This window comes from Barbatula barbatula (assembly GCF_947034865.1).
Source record: "Barbatula barbatula genome assembly, chromosome: 5".
Classification (NCBI taxonomy): Eukaryota; Metazoa; Chordata; class Actinopteri; order Cypriniformes; family Nemacheilidae; genus Barbatula; species Barbatula barbatula.
This window is the reverse complement of record NC_136769.1, coordinates 5787487-5808761: the sequence shown is the minus strand read 5'-3', so window position 1 is coordinate 5808761 and position 21275 is coordinate 5787487. Positions and strand designations below refer to the sequence as shown.

General features: G+C 43.2%; 1 protein-coding gene across 1 annotated transcript; it reads left to right on the top strand.

The window, feature by feature from the left end:
* Positions 1-5222: 5222 nt before the first annotated feature.
* LOC306894878 (Fc receptor-like protein 5) lies at positions 5223-11540 on the top strand (the record flags this gene model as incomplete). Its single annotated transcript, XM_079457715.1, has 9 exons — positions 5223-5257; positions 5608-5679; positions 5795-5895; positions 6887-7168; positions 7252-7389; positions 7469-7627; positions 7715-8017; positions 8098-8349; positions 11392-11540. The coding sequence occupies 9 exons, from the start codon at positions 5223-5225 to the stop codon at positions 11538-11540; spliced, it is 1491 nt and encodes a 496-aa protein (XP_079313841.1).
* Between the last annotated feature and the right edge of the window lie 9735 nt (positions 11541-21275).

The following is a 21275-nucleotide window of genomic DNA, read 5'->3' as shown; positions in this document are numbered from 1 at the left end:
AAATAAAATAAAACCTCAAATTAAAGTACTCTAGTTTTCATTTATATTATTATTGTCAGGATCCCTTCGGTAACCACGCCTCTTTTGCCCGTCACTCCGCCCACTCGTTCGTCATCACCCGAATTCTAATCGCCATCACCTGGATCCTATCTGCAACTCACCCTTTATAACCCGCACTCACCCTTCAGTCCTCGTCGAGACTCACCACCGAGACCCACCACCGAGACCCACCACCGAGACCCACCACCGAGACCCACCACCGAGACCCACCACCGAGACCCACCACCGAGACCCACCACCGAGACCCACCACCGAGACCCACCACCGAGACCCACCACCGAGACCCACCACCGAGACCCACCACCGAGACCCACCACCGAGACCCACCACCGAGACCCACCACCGAGACCCACCACCGAGACCCACCACCGAGACCCACCACCGAGACCCACCACCGAGACCCACCACCGAGACCCACCACCGAGACCCACCACCGAGACCCACCACCGAGACCCACCACCGAGACCCACCACCGAGACCCACCACCGAGACCCACCACCGAGACCCACCACCGAGACCCACCACCGAGACCCACCACCGAGACCCACCACCGAGACTCACTTATGATACTTAAGGTATCGCTTTACTTTTCAATGCAACAACCTCAATTTGCTAACGACTGAGTTGCCTTCATCATTTCCTTATTGTCTGGAAGAGCACTTCAGTGGGCGCAATCGCTGTGGAATTCTAACTCGGATGTTATCAAGACCCTTGCTAGTTTTATTCAACACTTCAAGGAAGTTTTTGGCCAAGCAGCCGCCGATCTCTCTCTGTCCATGATCAGCTCTTTAATCTTCGACAAAGCAAGTCTTCTGTGAGCACCTATGCACTTCAGTTCCGTACCCTTGCGGCTTCCAGTGGTTGGAATGAAACGGCGCTGATCACCGCTTTTCGTCAAGGGTTGAATCCCAACATTCGTCAACTCCTGATAGTGTATGATGACACCATGGGTCTCGAAAACCATCAGAGTTTCTCAACGCCTAGCCGCCTGCGATCTATTGGAGCCAACTGTAAGTCTTCCGCCCACGGGTCCATCCACTCCAGCACCAGAGCCCATGGAGATTGGCTCCTCCCAATTACCGACATCTGAACGTCAAAGACGGATTCTTCAACATCTCTGCTTATACTGCGCTTCAGATAAACATCTTCTCAGTGCCTGTCCCATTCGACCTCCTCGCCCAGCGGTAAGTTCCATTCAAGTCTCTCCGAAGATTGCAGCGTTGAACCGTACCACTGTACATCTCCTGACCGCATGTGTTTCTGTCTCAGCGCAAGCTCTCATCGACACTGGCTCCGTGGGGAACTTCATTTCCCCACAGCTCCTTCAGAAGTTGAATCTTCACAAATGTCGTAATCACCAAGATCTACAGATTCACACCATCCAAGGGAAACCGCTGGGCAGAGGTCATATCCGGTATCATTCTCCTACCTTAACTCTTCGCATAGGAAGCCTACACTCGGAGCAAATCTCGTTTATGGTGCTGGAGGAATCCACAGCCCGTGGCTGGTACAACATCAACCGACCTTCCACTGGGAATCCGGGGAGATCCTGCGGTGAGGCGACGATTGTCATCTGACTTGTCTACCCTCTATCAAGAAATCATCTTCTTCATCATCGTCTACTATGTCAAAACCAAAGATTTCGGTCTGTTCTACCCCTGTCAAACACCCCGAAGTTCAACCACAGGTGGAGATTCCAGTGGAGTATCGGGCATTCCAGGATGTGTTTAGCATGAAATTAGCAACCAAGTTACCACCTCACCGGCCATGGGACTGCGCTATCGACTTGCTACCTGGAGCTGCTCTCCCAAAAGGACGAATCTATCCCCTGTCGATCCCGGAGCAGAAGGCCATGGAGGAGTATGTGGCGGAAGCGTTACGACAACGGTTTATTCGTCCATCCATCTCCCCTGCTGCTTCGAGTTTCTTTGTTTTGGAAAAAGGACGTGGGCCTGAGGCCGTGTATCGACTATCGTAACCTCAACTCTCAAACTGTAAAGTTCAGCTATCCTCTTCCTCTGGTTCCTGCAGCCCTGGAACAGCTCCGCGGTGCCCGGATCTTCTCGAAACTGGATCTGAGCGCCTGCAACCTGATTCGTATTCGACATGGGGACGAGTGGAAAACGGCTTTTATCACCCCCTCAGGTCACTACGAATATCAGGTGATGCCCTTCGGCCTTTCCAATGCTCCTGCTGTCTTCCAGGGGTACATGAATGAGATTTTCCGCGAATACCGCAACAGTTTCGTCATTGTGTACATTGATGATATCCTCATCTACTCCTCTACCCTCTCTGAACACCATCATCACGTCATCGAGGTTCTTGAAGTTCTACGTCATCATCAATTGTACCTGAAACTGGAAAAGTGTGTTCCATACCACTTCGATTCACTTTCTGGGATACATCATCAACCAACGGGGAATCCAGATGGACCAGAGGAAAGTGGAGACTATCCAAAACTGGGTACAACCAACTGCTTCGCTAACTTCTACAGAAGATTCATTAAGAACTACAGTTCCATCAGTGCACCCCTCACTTCGACTCTGAAAGGCCGGCCCAAGTCCCTGTCCTTATCACCAGAGGCCATACTGGCCTTTCAACGCCTCAAAGAAGCTTTCACGACTGCTCCTATTATCGTTCATCCCAATCCGGAACTTCCTTTTGTCGTGGAGGTAGATGCCTCCTCCACAGGGGTAGGAGCTGTCCTATCTCAGCGGCAGGGTGAGCTTCCCAAACTCCTTCCATGTGCTTTCTTCTCCAAAAAACTGTCCCCGGCGGAGCGCAACTACGACATTAGAAACCGGGAGTTGCTTGCCATTAAACTGGCTCTGGAGGAATGGAGACATTGGCTGGAGGGAGCTAATCACCAGTTCGAGGTCATAACAGATCACCGTAATCTATAGTACCTCAGAGAGGCTAAGAGATTGAATCCTCGTCAGGCCCGTTGGGCCCGCTTCACTCGATTTCACTTCCAAGTCACCTATTAACCAGGTAGGAAGAACTGTAGAGCAGATGCTCTCTCCCGTCTTTATCACTCCTCGTTGGACGAAAACACACCAGAACCCATTCTCCCTCCAGCCGTGATCCTTAGCCCCATCATCTGGGAGATCGACAATCAGATCGTCCAGGAGAACCGTCGTCATCCCATTCCGCGGGGAGGTCCTGAAGGGCTCACCCTCATCCCTCTACACCTTCGTACAGCCCTTCTGGACTCAGCTAACACTGATCCGGGATCTGGACATCCAGGTAGCAAGCGTACCCTTTCGCTCTTCAGACAACGGTACTGGTGGCCTTCCATCTCCAAGGATGTCTTCCGTTACATCAAGGGATGCTCAGTCTGTGCCATTACCAATACTCTCCGTAATCTTCCTGAAGGCAAACTCGTTCCACTCCTCATACCCAGACGTCCTTGGTCTCATATCAGGGTCGATTTCATGACTGATCTCCCCTGATCCGAAGGTAACACCTGTGTGTTTGTAGCGGTCGATAGGTTTTCCAAAGGATGCAAACTTATACCCTTACCGGGTCTCCCCACGGCTCTCGGAGCCGCCGAAGCTCTCTTCAACCATGTCTTTCGCAATTTCGGAATTCCTGAGGACATTGTCTCGGACATAGGACATCAGTTCATCTCCCGAGTCTGGAACGCCTTCAAACTCCTTGGAGTTACCGTCAGTCTTTCGTCCGGATATCATCCACAAACCAACGGCCAGACTGAGCGGAAGATTCAAGAGATCGGCCGGTATCTTAGAACATACTGCCACCAGTACCAAGACAGCTGGAGCTGATATCTCCCCTCAGTCAATCTACCACCAGGCTCACCCCCTTTCAGTGTATCCTCGGGTATCAACCCCCTCTCTTCCCTTGGTCGGGTGAGCCCTCGGAGGTTCCAGCTGTCGACTTCTGGTTTCGCGAGAGGGTATGGGACTCAGCTCACGTGCAGCTCCAGCAGGCAGTGCGGAGGCATAAGGAGCAAGCGGACCGACGGTGAAGAGATTCCCCTCTGTACCAGCCAGGACAGAAGGTGTGGCTGTCAATGCGGGACATCCGTCTCCGCCTGCCTTGCCGTAAGCTGAGTCCTTGATACATCGGACCGTTCACCATACAGAGACAGCTGAATGAAGTCACCTACAAACTCAACCTACCACCTCACTACAGGATTGCACCTTTTCATGTCTCTCTCCTCAAACCCTTCACTGATTCTGTCACTCCTCTTCCCACAGATGAACCCTCGGATGAAGTGCCTCCTCCTCCCGTTCCTGTGGAAGAAGAGCCCTTCTACCGCGTCCGAACCATCATGGATTCCCGACGGCGAGGTCCCCGTCTGGAGTACCTCGTAGACTGGGAGGATTTTGGACCAGAGGAGCGTTCTTGTGTCCTCCGGGATGACATTCTAGACCCTGCTCTTCTCACTCAATTTCACACGGATCACCCTGATCGTCCAGCTCCAAGGGGATGTGGTAGACCTCGCCGCCAGCAACGTCCCTCTTCAGAGCCGCCTTGGGAGGAGGGGTACTGTCAGGATCCCTTTGGTAACCACGCCTCTTTTGCCCGTCACTCCGCCCACTCGTTCGTCATCACCCGAATTCTAATCGTCATCACCTGGATCCATCTGCAACTCACCCTTTATAACCCGCACTCACCCTTCAGTCCTCGTCTGGTCTCGTCTCTACATAGACACACAGACTCACCTCTCCTCATCTAGATCCTCAAGTTCGTCTTCAACCAGTCTTCGTCATCAGTTTCGTGTCATCTTCCATCCTTGTTCATAGAGACTTTATACTGCAAGCTAATTCATTCTTACCAGCTCTAAATCTGTTTATTCACCATTGTATCTGGAGCTCGTTCCATTCTGCTGATTAAATATATATTACACTCCACCCTCTGTTGTCTTCCTGTCTGTAACCTGACAATTATATATTGAAGTTAACAATTTTATTGATGTTATATAAGCATTAAAGTCTTTAAGGTTATCTTTCAAATGTTTTTAATGGCTTTTAACAGACAGAGTGACACATAAAGTACTGGAGCTTTTATAAAACACTTACCACATTATGACAATATAATAAACACAAATATTTACTAATTTACCGTTGCTTTAGACCAAACTGAAACGTATCATTCATAATAATATGTTTGTGTGTATTAAAGCCCTATGAGTAAATATGACATTATCTTTACAGCTTTACCCAGAGCTACAGTGAGTGTAACACCAGACACATCTGTGTTCACTGGAGAGACAGTCACTCTGAAGTGTGAGATAGAAGAACAATACAGATCATTAAACTGGAGATATCTGTGGTATAAAGACAGAACTGAAGATTATAAGACTCAACATTACACTGTAAACACAAACACTCTCACTATCAGTTCAGTTATTCAATCTGATCAGAGTCAGTACTCGTGTAGCGCAGAGATACGTGGACGACCACAAACTACATTGAGCTCAAGTCTTTATCTCACAATTACGGGTGAGTTTAATATCAAAAACATTATGCCAATGGTTATGTTATATATATTCTTGTTATCCTGCTTTTCTTCCTTCCTCAGCTTTACCCAGAGCTACAGTGAGAGTAACACCAGACACATCTGTGTTCACTGGAGAGACAGTCACTCTGAAGTGTGAGATAGAAGAACAATACAGATCATTAAACTGGAGATATCTGTGGTATAAAGACAGAACTGAAGTTTATAAGACTCAACATTACACTGTAAACACAAACACTCTCACTATCAGTTCAGTTTCTCAATCTGATCAGAGTCAGTACTCGTGTGAAACCGAGATACATGGACGACCAAAAACTTCATCAAGATCATCTGTTGATCTCATTGTGACGGGTGAGTTTAATATCATCTCATGTGTGTGTGTTAAAGAAACATTATGTCAGTGATCATGTTGTATCAGTGTTTTAGGAGGACCAGAAATATATGGTTTCATTTTCATGAATCATTCAGATTTATGGATATAAACAGTCTATGATAAAAGAGTTATTAAACCTTATTTACCCAGAGCTTCAGTGACTGAAACAACATTTATTGTGTTCTTATAGATTCATTAGTTTTTATTTGAAAGATTCATTTGTTTTATTATTCAATTGTCTGTCTGATATCTGAACTGTGTTTTGACTTGCATAACCTTATACGTTTTGCTTATAGTCAATGTTTTCTTGAACAGCAGCTTTGTAACAATGAAAATTGTAAAAAAGCGCTATATAAATAAAGATGACTTGACTTTATATGATGGATTAAATTCATTTTATAGGGGAACAGATTAGTTTCTTGAGATTAAAAGCTTTTTGAGGAGAATCTGGTCAAAAACAAAACATGCACAATACTTTCAACAAACATAAAACAAGAGACACTTGTTGGACAAAAGTTGGATCCTTAATTTCAAAGCTTTTAGTATCTTTTAAAATTAAAATAGAAATCGGAAAGATGAAATCAACTGTCCTGTACTTTTATAAATAAATGTAGTTTCTTTGCAGTAATAAGAATGTCATAGTATATAAAACCCTTTATACCTGCAATACATGTGAGGTCAGTCAGGTGTAGATATTTCATCTTTTCTATGGGTTGTAGTGTCTTAACTCCATGAATACATTTTCTGTCATTATTTGATGTCCACTAACGCTGTTCCAAACTTACTGTAATCCATGTAACACAAGAGGAGAAATGTTAAAGAATGACTTCAGACGAACTGGAATTTATCAGTTGGACATAATTTTATACTTTGCATGTGTCAGTTTTATAATTCACTTTTTTGTCCGTTGAAACATGACAGAGCTTAAACCTACAAATAGATAAATTATATTTTGTTATGTTTGTACAGAGAGTCTTAAAGCAGTTTTGAGCGTTGAGCCTGACAAACAGCTGTTCTCAGGAGAAACTGTCACTGTGAGATGTGACATACAGACTGAACAAGACACTGAGTGGACATACAGCTGGACTGTAGAGAAATATAACCACCAGAATACAGTCAACCAATGCAAAACACAAGAGTGTAAAATCACAGTTAACCATCAGCACAGCGGTAACTACACGTGTGAAGGAAAGAGAGTAAACGGACAAAACTCTGAGAAGAGTGACGCTGTTACACTGACTGTATCATCATGTGAGTTTATATGTTTGTTCATCATCATTACTGTGAAGAGCTGAAGTGTCACATGTTATTCATGAGAGATTTCTCACTTTCAGATCAACCCAAGACAGTTTTAAGAGTTTCTCCACAGCAGTGGCTGACTGAAGGAGATTCAGTGACTCTGATGTGTGTGGTTAACAGATCCTCTACAGGCTGGACATTCAGCTGGTTCACTGCACACAATCTTTCCTCAGGTAATACCATCTCAGTTAGTTATTTTCTATTGAATATTCCATCTTTAAACCTTAATGTGAAGCAAATTTCTCTCTCCAGGTTATGATCTGGTGTCAGACAGCAGTGGAGGATCTAAAGGCAACTACACTGTGAGTTCTGCTGCTCTGAAGCACACAGGAGTTTATATGTGCCGAGCAGAGAGAGGAGATCCAGTCTATCACACACACCACAGCAACACACAACCACTGTGGATCACTGGTGACTTCAACACACACAACTAAACAACAACAAGCTCTTATATCCTTCATTTATTCATTCATCTATAAGCTGTGTTTTTCTTCTCAGGTGTTTCTTCTTCAGTGTCTCTGAACATCAGACCCAACAGAACTCAACACTTCTCATCTGAATCTCTCTCTCTGAGCTGTGACGATCACAGGAACTCTACTGGATGGACAGTGAGAAGATACACAAACACACTGGAAATTTGTCCTTCATCATCATCATCATCATCATCATCATCATCGGTCAGATCTACAGGAACAGAATCTATATGTACAATCAGATCTCTCATCACGTCTGACACTGGAGTGTACTGGTGTGAGTCTGAATCTGGACACAAACTTCATCCTGTTAATATCTCAATACATGGTGAGTTTATAATTCTGTATTTATTAGCTCAACACAAAATATCACTATTATTACATTACATTTGTTCCTCTGTTGTGTAGACGGTGATGTGATTCTGGACAGTCCTGTTCATCCTGTGACTGAAGGAGATTCTCTGACTCTTCACTGTATATATCGATATAAAAACCCGTCAAACCTCAGAGCTGAATTCTATAAAGATGGATCAGAGGTGAAGAATCAGACTACAGGAGACACGATGATCATCTCTACAGTCTCAAAGTCACATGAGGGTTTCTACTACTGTAAACACCCAGAGAGAGGAGCGTCTCTAAAGAGCTGGATCTCAGTCACAGGTGAGCGAGTCTGTCGTGTGATGTGAGATGAGTTTGTTATAGTTCAGTTCCCTTTCTGTCGGTCTCTCGACGTTGTGTCGAAGCCGACAGATGGGGTTCGCCCTTGAGAACCAATCATCTCTGACTTTTTTGAAAAGGCCAATGAAATTGGCGAATGAAATTTGATATCCGGGTATAAAAGGGGAGCCGGCCTGCTCATTCATTCACCTTTTGTTCTTCGGAGCCTTCGCATCTGATGACATTCTTCGAATTGCCGATTTCTACGACGCGGTGCAGCGGAGATTCCCCTGGGAATCATTCCTGAAGTATTTTTCTAAAAGAGCAATTTCCTCAGCGTGGCATTGCCCGCTGATCTCTTGGGTGCAGTACACTCATCGAGGACGGGGACGGACACGGTGGTTGCCGCAAGTGTTCGGGGGTCCGACCACTGTGGCAGCCTCGTGGATTCGTCCTGCCCGCACGGCGCGCGGATGGCTATTCAGACGTTGCGTCACTGCGCGCGGATGGCTAGTCAGACGTTGCGTCACTGCGCGCGGATGGCTAGTCAGACGTTGCGTCACTGCGCGCGGACGGCTAGTCAGACGTTGCGTCACGTTGGCTATGTTCTGTCAAGAGCAAGCCACCACCTCGTTTGCTTCCCGTTCTGTGACCGCAGTGGCTACGGCCCTGGACATCTCGGCCGAGGGGACGGTTCTATCGCCTTCGCCAGAGGGGTGGCAGCCCCGGCCTCGAGCACAGGAACATCCCTGCCTCTGCTGAGGTAAGAGGATGCCCGAAGTCCGGCGGAGGTCTGGCGAGATGGATCGAATGCCGAGACGGACCACACTCCCAGCCACTGTGATGGTTTGAAATGCTAACCAAGCACCCAGGGACCTCACAAGGGGGGGCTGCGATCTGCTTCATCAACCCGCGGGGGTTGGTTCAATGACTAAAAAGCCCCTGTTGGTTCAAAGCCCCTGTTGTTCAATGTCCCCCTCGGGTTGACGCACATGGGACCGCGACAGCACTGACTACAGAGATGAGTTCCATGGAGAGCGTGGCACACTGGCAGTAGGCGTATCGTCATTACGCCTGCTGCCGTCGCATCCTAACCCCGAGCAGGTCTTGAGGCCGGTCGTGGTAACGACAGACGCCTCCCTACGGGGTGCGGGTGCGGTGTGCAACGGGCGCGCAGTGTCGGGTCGCTGGATGGGCCCCCGCCTGCGTTGGCAGATCACTGCCTTCAAGTTGCTAGCTGTCCTGCTTGCACTGATGAGGCTCCGGCCTCTCGTGCAGAGCCAGCATACTGGCCCGGACAGCACGACCGGCGTAGCGTACTAAACCTCAGGGTGGCATTCGCTCGCTGCAGTCATCGCAACTCGCCCAAAAAACGCCTCCTCCCATGGAGACAGCAGGTGGCAAAGCCCCTGCAGGTCACATGACCACCGGATGTCCTGAACCAGACAGCCAAGCGCTCTCTCGTCAGTTGACGCCTCGTGGGAAGTGACGACTCCACCCCTGGTGGAGACAGCAGGTGGCAAAGCCCCTGCAGGTCAAACGCCCACCGGGTGTCCTGAACCAGACAGCCAAGCGCTCTCTCGTAAGTTGACACCCCGTGGGAAGTGATGACTCCACCCCTGCAGGCTGGCCTGGGTGTGGTTTGGGCGGGCACAGGGGGACCTGTTGCCTCCCTGAACACCACCCAGTACCGTTGGGCACTCCTTGGACGAGGACCCCCTCGACACGGAGGCCCTAGCGCGCAGCCTCCAGTGGAGACAGCAGGTGGCAAAGCCCCGGCATGTCACACGCCCACCGGGTGTCCTGAACCAGACAGCCAAGCGCTCTTTCGTCAGTTGACACCTCATGGGAAGTGACGGCTCCACCCCTCCGGGCCGGCTTGGGTGTGGTTTGGGCGGGCACAGGGGGACCTGTTGCCTCCCTGAACACCACCCAGTACCGCTGGGCACTCCCTTGACGAGGACCCCCTCGACACGGAGGCCATATTGTGTGGTTACGTCTGAGACGTCGTCATGAGATGGTTCCCCGCGTGGCAACCCATGACCTCCCCCAGGTGGACATCCACCTTACATTTACATTTACATTTATTCATTTGGCAGACGCTTTTATCTAAAGCGACTTACAAGTAGTTTTATACAGTGGCACATTACTGCAGAGCAATCAGGGGTAAGGTGCCTTGCTCAAAGGCCCTTCAGTCATGACCTGCTGGCACTGAGATTAGAACCGGCAACCTTCTAATCACAAGCCCAACGCTCTAACCATTAGGCCACAGCTGACCTTGCGGCATTCCGCACATTCTCCCCTATTTGGTGAGACCATGTTGGTGTCTCCACTGTATTCCCCCCTAGGGTGGGAAGTGGTCTCCGTAGCGCACGTCCACATTGAGGGAACAGCGCTTACCCAGTAGCCCTACGGTACCGGACGGCTTCTCGTTTAGAGAACAAGGCCTCCGTCTGTGGTGGCCGAGGGCAGCGGCTACTCATCTTTGCCAAAAGCTCTGGGAGCCCCTGCCTGCCCACTGGAAGGTTACAATTTCGCGATAGCGCTCACGTGTGGCTCGCCCAGGCCGGTCAACGTCCCTTCGCTAGAGATTGTGACGCGGCTAGTGCCGTGGCGTTTTCAATAGGAACCCCATCTGTCGGCTTGGACACAACGTCGAGAGACCGACAGAAAGGGAACGTCTCGGTTACGTATGTAACCTCTGTTCCCTGATGGAGGGAACAAGACGTTGTGTCCTTCATGCCACGACAATAGCCGTCCGCTGCAGCAGTCACGAGATGCTCTCAGGCTCCTCAGCACAAAAGGGGAATGAATGAGCACGCCGGCTCCCCTTTTATACCCGGATATCCGGGGGCGGAGCCCGGCATGCAAATTTCATTCGCCAATTTCATTGGCCTTTTCAAAATAGTCAGAGATGATTGGTTCTCAAGGGCGAACCCCATCTGTCGGCTTCGACACAACGTCTTGTTCCCTCCATCAGGGAACAGAGGTTACATACGTAACCGAGACGATATTCTGCATGATAACATGTTCACACTTTTTCAGGTTTTCAGGAGGAGATGTCTGGTCTCAAGATGTTCAGTTTTCTGCTGGCAGTTTGTCCATATATGTTAGTGACAGTCGTGCTGGTGTTCAAATGCTTCAGATTGAGAGATAAAACCAAATCTGATTTATCAGATCACACAAATCAGTAACACATGAAAACAACATCTTAATATATAAGAATAACATTTTTACATATATGTTTGTTTCAGATGTTGCTTCTGGTTGTAATGATGTGACATGTGATTAAATAAACATAAATGTAATGATGTGATCTCAGATTAAATCAAAGACCAGCGGAGAAAAACACAACAGCACATTTACTAAAACTAACTATTAACAACTCAAAGCTTTATGTGCATCACAGTAAATGCTCGATAATCTCCGTTCTCTTATAGCAACAGACTTTGTGTCATTATTACTATAAGTTATATTTTTACTGAAAAATTTTCATACTGTGTAATATTCATGACAGTCATAACATTTGTTTTCAGCTCATATATTGAAGTGTCATGTGATAATGTGTAGATCTGATATCAGGTTCAGTAACAAAACCTGGATAGTAAAGAAAACAGGTTTGATTATTTTGACTGTGTTGATCTGAGAAGTTTAAGAAAAACAACATTTAGTCAAATGAAAAACTTGTGTTAATACTTTTATATCGCTGGTGTGTTACAGTAAAAGGTCTGTACAGTAAATTCATGTTTTTTGTGCCATTGAAAGAGAGAGAAAGTGAGAGATGTGTTGCTTCAGATGTAATATGTCAGTGGGTTTCTATAAGGTTTGGGTGTAATATAGTGAAATCATGGTGTTAATGTGATTTTAAAATCCCTGCATCTGTATAAGGTCCTCTTACTTTACTGTGTCTGTATCCCATTCCCAACGGTCTGTGTGATTCCTAAGAGATCAACTAAATGTATTTATTATCATCTAACAACAGGTTCTACCCAAAGTGCATTTGACTAAATCATCATTCCCAAATTATTTTAATGACATTAAGTATTACTGAAGATTATTTGTGTTACATATGAGTGAATAACTTTCTTATACTGCAGACTATATGCAATAGTTATGTGTCTCTGTTTTGTGTTTCTGTTCATTAGAGTTAAGAAGCATTTGTATCACTATTTTGCTATTTTGCTTTGTGAAGTACACAATATTTTGTAATAAATATTTAACTTTATACAGTATTTCTGTAAGAAGTTGTTTGTTTTTCGCAAATATTTCTTAAATCACAGATTTTAAGATGATATCATGTTTTACTGTAGCTCTAGCCTAGGCAAGGCAAGGCAAGGCAAGTTTATTTGTATAGCACATTTCATACACAATGGCAATTCAAAGTGCTTTACATAGAAGAACTTAAAAATATCCATTTGATAAAACAGTGAAGAAATAAGAAAAATAAAATTAACCAATTAAGAATAAAAAAATTAAATAACATAGTTTAGAAGAAATAAGAAAAATAAAAATTAACCAGTTAAGAATAAAAATACATTAAAATATAGTTTAGAATAGATAATAAATAAAATAAAGTACAGCACAAACAGTCGGACGGTCAGAGGCACAGTGCACATTCATTAAATGCAAAGTTAAACCGATGTGTTTTGAGTCTGGATTTGAATGTGACTACTGTGGGAGCAGATCTGATCTCTTCTGGAAGCTGGTTCCAGCTGCGACTGGCATAATAGCTAAATGCAGACTCTCCTTGCTTGGAGAGAACCCTTGGTATTTCTAGCTGATGCGATCCTAATGACCTGAGTGTTCTTTTGGGTCTGTATTCGATGAGCATATCTGCAATGTATTGAGGTCCTAGGCCATTGAACGATTTATATACCAGTAATAAAACTTTAAAATCTATCCTATATGTAACTGGTAGCCAGTGTAAGGACCTGAGGACTGGTGTGATATGATCATATTTTCTGGTTCTGCTCAGAATCCTTGCCGCAGCGTTCTGTATGAGCTGCATCTGTCTTATGGTCTTTTTGGGGAGGCCAGTTAGGAGTCCATTACAATATTCCACCCTGCTAGTGATGAAAGCATGCACTAGTTTCTCTAAGTCTTGAGTGGAAACAAAGCATCTAATTCTTGCAATATTTTTCAGATGATAGTATGCTGATTTAGTTATTGCTTTGACATGACTACTGAAGCTAAGGTCTGACTCTAGAGACACACCGAGATTCCTGACTTGATTTTTTGTTGTTTGACCTTTAGAGTGAAGGTACAAGTTCACCTTGAGAACTTCATCTTTATTTCCAAACGCAATGACTTCAGTTTTGTCTTTGTTTAACTGAAGAAAGTTTTGGCACATCCAACTATTTATTTCATCAATGCATTTGAGCAGGGAGTCAATGGGGCTGTAATCGTTGTAATATCTGTGTGTCGTCTGCATAGCTGTGGTAAGCAATTTGGTTATTTCTCATTATTTCGCTCATTGGGAGCATGTACAGGTTGAATAGGAGAGGCGCAAGAATTGAGCCTTGAGGGACTCCGCATGTCATGGATGTCCACTCTGACTTATGGTCACCTATACTCACATAATAACCTCTTGCTTCTAGGTATGACCTGAACCATTCTAGGACTATCCCAGAAAGTCCCACCCAGTTTTCCAACCTGTCTATAAGTATGTTATGATCGACCGTGTCAAATGCAGCACTGAGGTCGAGTAGGACCAGCACCGATAATTTGTCTGAATCAGTACTTAAGCGAATGTCGTTTACTATCTTAATGAGTGCTGTCTCTGTGCTGTGATGCGGGCGGAACCCAGAATGAAAATTGTCAAACTATCCGTTTGAGCTTAAGAATTTGTTCAGCTGGTTGAAGACAACTTTTTCAATGATTTTACCTATGAAGGGAAGATTTGAGAACGGTCTATAGTTGTTTAAAATGGTCTTATCCTCTTTTTCAGGAGGGGTTTGACAACAGCAGTTTTAAGGGAGTTTGGGAAACTTCCAGAGAGAAGCGAGGCATTTACCAAATCTAGGAGATCTGCTTCTAAACAGTTTAACACACTTTTGAAAAAAGATGTGGGAAGTGCGTCAAGGGCGCAGGTTGATGTTTTAAGGTGTTGAACGATTTCTGCCAAATTTTTGCCATCAATTTCTTCAAAATCAGACATTGTAAGTACTTTCTCAGGTTGTGGTGTGATCTGCCCGACCCCAGCGCTACTCAAGGATATGCTGATCACCTTTCTTATGTTATTGATTTTATCAGAGAAGAAAGAAGCAAACTCACTGCACTTGCTGTCAGAGCATTTCACTGGGAATCTGGCTTGGGGGGTTTGTCAGTATGTCTACAGTAACGAAAAGAGTACGGGTGTTGTTTAAGTTGCTGTTTATAATATTTGAGAAGAAAGTCTGCCTAGCTTTGCCTAGTTCCATATTGAAAGCATGGATGGTGTCTTTGTAGATGTTATAATGGACTACAAGTTTTGTCTTCCGCCACAAGCGCTCTGCTTTTCTGCATTGTCTTTTCATATTTTGCACTGCTGTTGAGTTTCTCCAAGGTGCTTTTTGTCTACCACTCTTCCTGACTTTCACAGGAGCAATATCATCAATTAAACTTTTAACCTTCGAGTTAAAAGAATCAAGGAGAGAATCAACAGAGTCAGCAGATATGCTTGGTGTTAAAGATATGGCCTTCATAAATAGTACACTAGTGTTCTCATTTAAGCATCTCTTCTTGACAGACACAGATCCTAGAACATTTCTAACGGTCACATTACTTGAGTTTATTCTCACCTTGATTTTTATGAGACTAAATGTAAAATTTTACATCAGAAATATATGCAGTTTCTCTTTAACCTATTAACTTGAAGAAGTTGTTAATGTGTTTCAATACAATTGTGTTTCAGGAAGGAAGATATTTGTAAGAATAGTAACCAAACAGATCTCATCCCCATTTATGTCCCCAAATAAATATTATGGGAGTCAATGGGGGATGAGATCTGTTTGGCCACTGACATTCTTCCTTTGTGTTTAGCAGAACAAATACATTTAAACCGATTTAAAACAACCTGGGGTGAGTCAATGACGACAACATTTTCATTTTTGGGTGAACTGTTCCTTTAATTAAATGATGTGCAGAATTAAATACAGTCCAATAGATGACTTGCATAGTTGACACAATGTTGCTGTCCGGTGTGTAAAGTAATAATGTTTAAAAACCAGTAAACTGTAGGAATAATGCAGAAGCAATAACTGCATGAATAAATGCCACACATTTTATAATTATATGTAATATAATTCCTAGATAAAATTCACCGTAATAAGTAGACTAACTGTAAAATACTGTATGTAGAAGTATAAATGAACACAGTGTAGTCATATAAAATACTAAAGTATAATGCAATTTACACCAGTTTACTATAGTAAATACTACTAGATGTGTTTATGTGAAAAGCAGACCTGACTGTGTAAGATTATTGACATCACAGAGATCAATGAAACATTCAATGCACAGATATCACAAAACCTACAATTGTATTTGAATGCCAAACCAGAAGCCCATTGAATATCTGTAATAAATGATTCATAGTGAAAATGTTTCTGTTAATAACAATGTTCTCTGTGCACAAACACAACACAAACCTGCGCAGACAGATCAGTGTGCAGTGGCGGTTCTACATTGAATTGCACCCGGGGCGAGTCTACCTTTGAGCCCCCCCTCCCCGAAAAATGAATAAATACAAATAAAACACACACACAAAATTATGACAAATCGTCATATTTTATTAATACAACATAAGTAAAAGAGAAAATTATGTTTCTCAACTGCACAAATCTGTTTTTTTGTGCACCTGATGGCTTTGACCTTTCTCTGTTTTTTTGAGACTCGACAATCAACAGATTTCCCCCCCAACACTGTCACTCACGTCACGAAACGAGTCACGGCCAGAAAGACTAAACCAATCCACCGTGGTGAGGTGACACATAATCGTATTGTATTATTTTTTATTAGCCATTTCACGCAATTCTGAAAAACAAAAATGTGCAGGAACTATAGGCCTGTATTCATTACATTATGAATAAAATGTGTGTTATTTGGAAGTAAATCGAGATGGTGTGTGACTGACTTTAGCCCAGTAATTGCTTTCGCGTCATGGGAGGGGCTTCTGTTGCTCGCTGTGTCATAATCACGGTCCTTCTAGAGCAAGCTCCTGATCGGTTACCGCGGCGCCAATTTGCCAATTCTCCCACATTTACGTTGATTTTGTTTCTTGTATTGTAAGGCGTATGAAAGTAAATGAATGTGTGGTGAAGATGTTATAAGTCTTTTACATACTATGTGTCGCTGTGATTCCTCTGTGTTGTTTATTGATTCTTTTTTTTATTGCTTAAAACAAAATACAATAATAACAGTCAAAACCAGAACAAGAACAGACAAGAATAAACAAAAAAAAAAATCACAAAGGGGGAATCATGTAACTTACACATGTTGATAAATTATGAGAATTACATGACACTGAAAAACGGAAAAGAATTACAAACAGATAATGTTTTAAGGCCTTTTTGTTCTCAGACAACTTAATAGAAAAGAGGTATTTTTCAAGTTCTTTCAAAAAAATGAAATAAAGAGGTTTCACATTTAAATATTTAGATTTATGAATATGAAACTTTGCTAGTAACAAAATCAGATTAATTACATAAAAATTGCCTTTTTTAGATTGATTATAATCTATAAACACTAGGACCACATCCTTCCAATACAACACACATTCATTATAGATTTCAGACCTAATAAAACATCTTGCCAAAACATTTACACACAGTTTCTACTGTTTCTACAGTTTCATCAGAGTTTTCACAGAAAGAACAACTGGAGGAAATATCCTTTTTTAACTTTTTGAGGAAGTGATTTGCAGGGTATAATTTATGAATTATTTTAAAAGTAATCTCTTTTACTTTATTGGTTAAAAAAAAAAGAGATGTGGAAGCAGCCAAACTTTTTTCCAACAAATATTACCACCAGCATTATTCCAGTAAGCGGTCACAGACGGTAAAGTAACAATGTTTTGCTGAAAAAGTGAACGGACTAATCTATTGTTTATACAAGGAGAAGCAAAGCACAATTTGCCAACAGGAGTATTGACCAAACTCAGAGAGACTGGAGATAGAGATTGCGTTCCTCTCAATAAAGCAAGAACGCCTGATGGGGTTGAACCCATAACTATTGAAAATTCTCTGGGAGAAACAGGAAATTGAAAGTGACCTAAAAACTCCTTATATGAAAACAGCAAACCTTGAGAATTGATTAATTGACTAACCAACAAGATATTTTTATCAAACCAATTCTGAAAAAATATAGACTTCTTGTATAAAATATTACAGTTATTCCAAATAAAATATCTATGGGGTGAAAAGTTGTGTTTGAATATCAATGACCATGCCAAGAGAGATTGCCTGTAAAAAGCAGATAATATTGCTGTCAAGCTGAGAAAAAACATAATTAGGAATAAAGTTCCATAAAGACATTGGGTTCATTCTAAATCATTTCAATGTATAATTCAAAGAACTAAAATACAAAATATTAAGACCACCCTTTTCACTAATATTCATTACAACAGATTTCTTTATATAATGGATTGAGTTTTTCCACAAAAATAGTTGTTTATTGATTCACTGAGACCTTCATTAGTCTGTATCCTGTAACACAGATGACATTAAACATCACTCACTGTAAGTTAAACTCAATTTGTGCATAACGATATATATGATGAAGGTGTTAAAACCCTAAAGGCTAATCCCTTTTTTCTGTGATCTTTCCATAGGAAAAATACCCTAGCAACCATCTGGAAAACCTCAGTTTCTGCCTTTAAAACAACAAGAAAGTTAAAGAATTTAAACCATAATATTTACTGACTGTTAAACAGTATGCCTAGAGCGCTTGTTGCTTTTGTTCTGAAATCTAAAAAGACGCGTTTACCGTGTCGTTTTCGAAGTGGCGGCTGGCTTGACCGCATACATCAGTGATCTTGTTTTTGACTGCTGACAAGTGCACGTGTATAACCATCATTGTCATAGCCATAATAGCTTGTAATAGCTTTTATCTGGTCATCATCATTGTAACAGTTTTTGAAGCGGGGGTCAAGTGTGGAAGTCAAACGTAACAGTTCATCCACACAGTCGTCTTTGTACTTTGTGTTCAGGTACTCCAGGATGGTTGTTTTTATTTGTTTGGTTAGATGTGTGTCATCAGATTTTACTGCCAGCACCTCAGAGTTGTACAATGCCAAGACAGGTTTTAGGTTGGACACTGTTACAAGTTGCTCACCTGAAAGAGCATCTGTAAACTCTAACAGAGGACTAAACGCTTTGCTCACTGATTCCAGCACATCAACATCTTGCCATGTTGGAATAAGATGCCTGCGCTTTTTGTCTTTACCCAGCACATGACGAATAGCCTTTTCTTGCTCAATAAATCTCTCTATCATGCGCTGTCTTGAGCCCCATCTTGTTGGCGATTCTGTAATGAGTTTATGCTCTGGGAGCTTCAGCTGGTCTTGGGCATCACTAAGTGCTCTACTCATTTTCCAGCTATGGGAAAAAGCTCCAACAACCTTTTTGCAAACTCCAATGGCTCTGTCTACTCTAGGATCCCTCATGCGCCTCTCTGGAAAATATTTAATACCAAAATTTATTGTGAGCCAATTTCACAGTTTAATGATGTGATGTCCTTGTCAGATATGTAGGCCTAATAGTAGCCTGCCTTTACACTTAATTTGTATGCGTTTGTTTATTGCAGTTATGCATTTTGTCTATTTAAGTTGAATTACTGTTAATTTCATTTAGGCATATTATCTGTTCAATTGTCAATTTCATACACCTAGCTTGAGCTATTTTTGTCCTTTATTTCTCATTACAAATCAAAATAACTTAAACATCAACTGCATTTCATAGAAGCAATCAAAATAGGCCACTTTCCAATGGCAATATGGAGTCTGTGCCCAAAACACGGTAGCCTCGTCCAGCTGTTAACTCGGAGTGCACTGACAACGTTTGTGCCGCTGTCTGTGGTCATGCAAACCATACGATCTTCCCTTAGCAACCATGATGCTAGGGCATCCTTTATACCTTCAGCAATGATGTCGCCTGTATGGTCATCTGGAAAGTAAGATGTTTGCAAACAAAAGTGCTGGAGTAGCCAAGATTCGTTGATGAAATGCACAATCAAGGAGAGGTACGACCATAAATCCGTAGTGGTAGCAAAGTGTGACATCTTATGCAGTTTATTTGTCACAGTTAGGCGACATGAGTCATATAAGTTGGGGAGGGCAGTTGAGCTGAAATACTTTCGACTTGCCACTGTATATCTGGGGTCTAGGGTATTCATGAGTTCTATAAAGCCCTCTTTCTCCACCAACTGAATCGGCAGCATTTCTTTTGCTATAAACTTGGTGATAGTATTTGTAATGTCTTGCCACCTGTTGCTTACTCGTAAGGCACATTTCTGCTTAACGACTCTGCTAAAGTTTGCTGAGTGTATTGTGCAAGCAGGTACCTTAGCCGATGTCGGCTTTTCTCGGGCAGCGGACTCTCTGAACTTTTCATTCTTGGTATTCCTAGCTATGGTTGGTCCGCAGGTGGTGAAACAAGTTGGTTGTCGAGCTGCTTTTAACAGCAACATTTTTCCTACACACTTTGCAGAGTGCGGTCTTTTGCGCAACATCGGTTTTCTCAAAACTAAACCACTTCCATGCAAGTGAGGTTGAGCCACGTTTAGCAACTAAGTCATCCGAAGTATATTGCGACGTGTATGCGCACAACAGCAATCACGTGACGCCCTGCTGCAGCCTCTGAATGTGTGGAGTTTTAATGCGTGTTTTCGAGTGTTTTTTCTGAGTAATTTAAATACTTGATAATGAGAATTTGCCCATCGTAAGCACAACAATCACGATATTATCGCAGACGATATATATCGCCCACCCCTAACTTATTAGTTTGAAGATCTGTTCCTCCATACCACAAAGATAAATACAAGAAAAATTCCTATAATCCTGCAAGTTAAGAAGCCATTTCAAAAGTAGCATTAAAGCAAATTTAATGCAACTTTTGTGTGGAAAGAGTTTCACTAGAAAAGCAACGCTTGAGAAGCACTTGAGAACTCACACTGGAGAGCATCCATACTCGTGTCCTCAGTGTGGAAAGAGGTTGAAATGCAAAGCAACGCTTGAGGAGCACATGAGAACTCACACTGGAGAGCATCCATACTCGTGTCCTCAGTGTGGAAAGAGGTTGAAATGCAAAGCAACGCTTGAGGAGCACATGAGAACTCACACTGGAGAGCATCCATACTCATGTCATCAGGGTGGAAGAGTTTGAAATGCAAAGCAACGCTTATGGGACACGTGAGAGCTCACACTGAAGAGTTCCCATACTCATGTCCTCAGTGTGAAAAGAGCTTCAAACGCAATTCAACGCTTGAGGAGCACATGAGAATTCACTCTGAAGATCGCCCGTACTCATGTCCTCAGTGTGGAAAGAGTTTCAAGTAGCAGTGGGTTGCATTTTAGTACAGCTATGAGCGCTGTGGCACGACACAAAGCGGAGTGAAGGTTTCATAAAATATAGTAAATATAATTATATTTAGGCTATTTATTGCGGTCAGCCATTATAAATTTGGGTATTTTGTAATGGCTTAGAACTCGGCACAGCCAATCAGAATCAAGGACCAGAAGCGAGCGTTTTATAGATGCAGCTATATCTTCTTGATATCTATTACTATACATTTGAATGTGCAGGCCAAGTTAGAGACATTCATTTCCACTAACAGAAGTGACCATTATTGCCTGCTGTAGATACAGTTAGTAAGTGTGAATAAACGTTTGTGATTGGCATGAAGCCAATGCTGTCTTTAACTTTTGTCCTGTGTGGACAATCTGTAAACAGCAC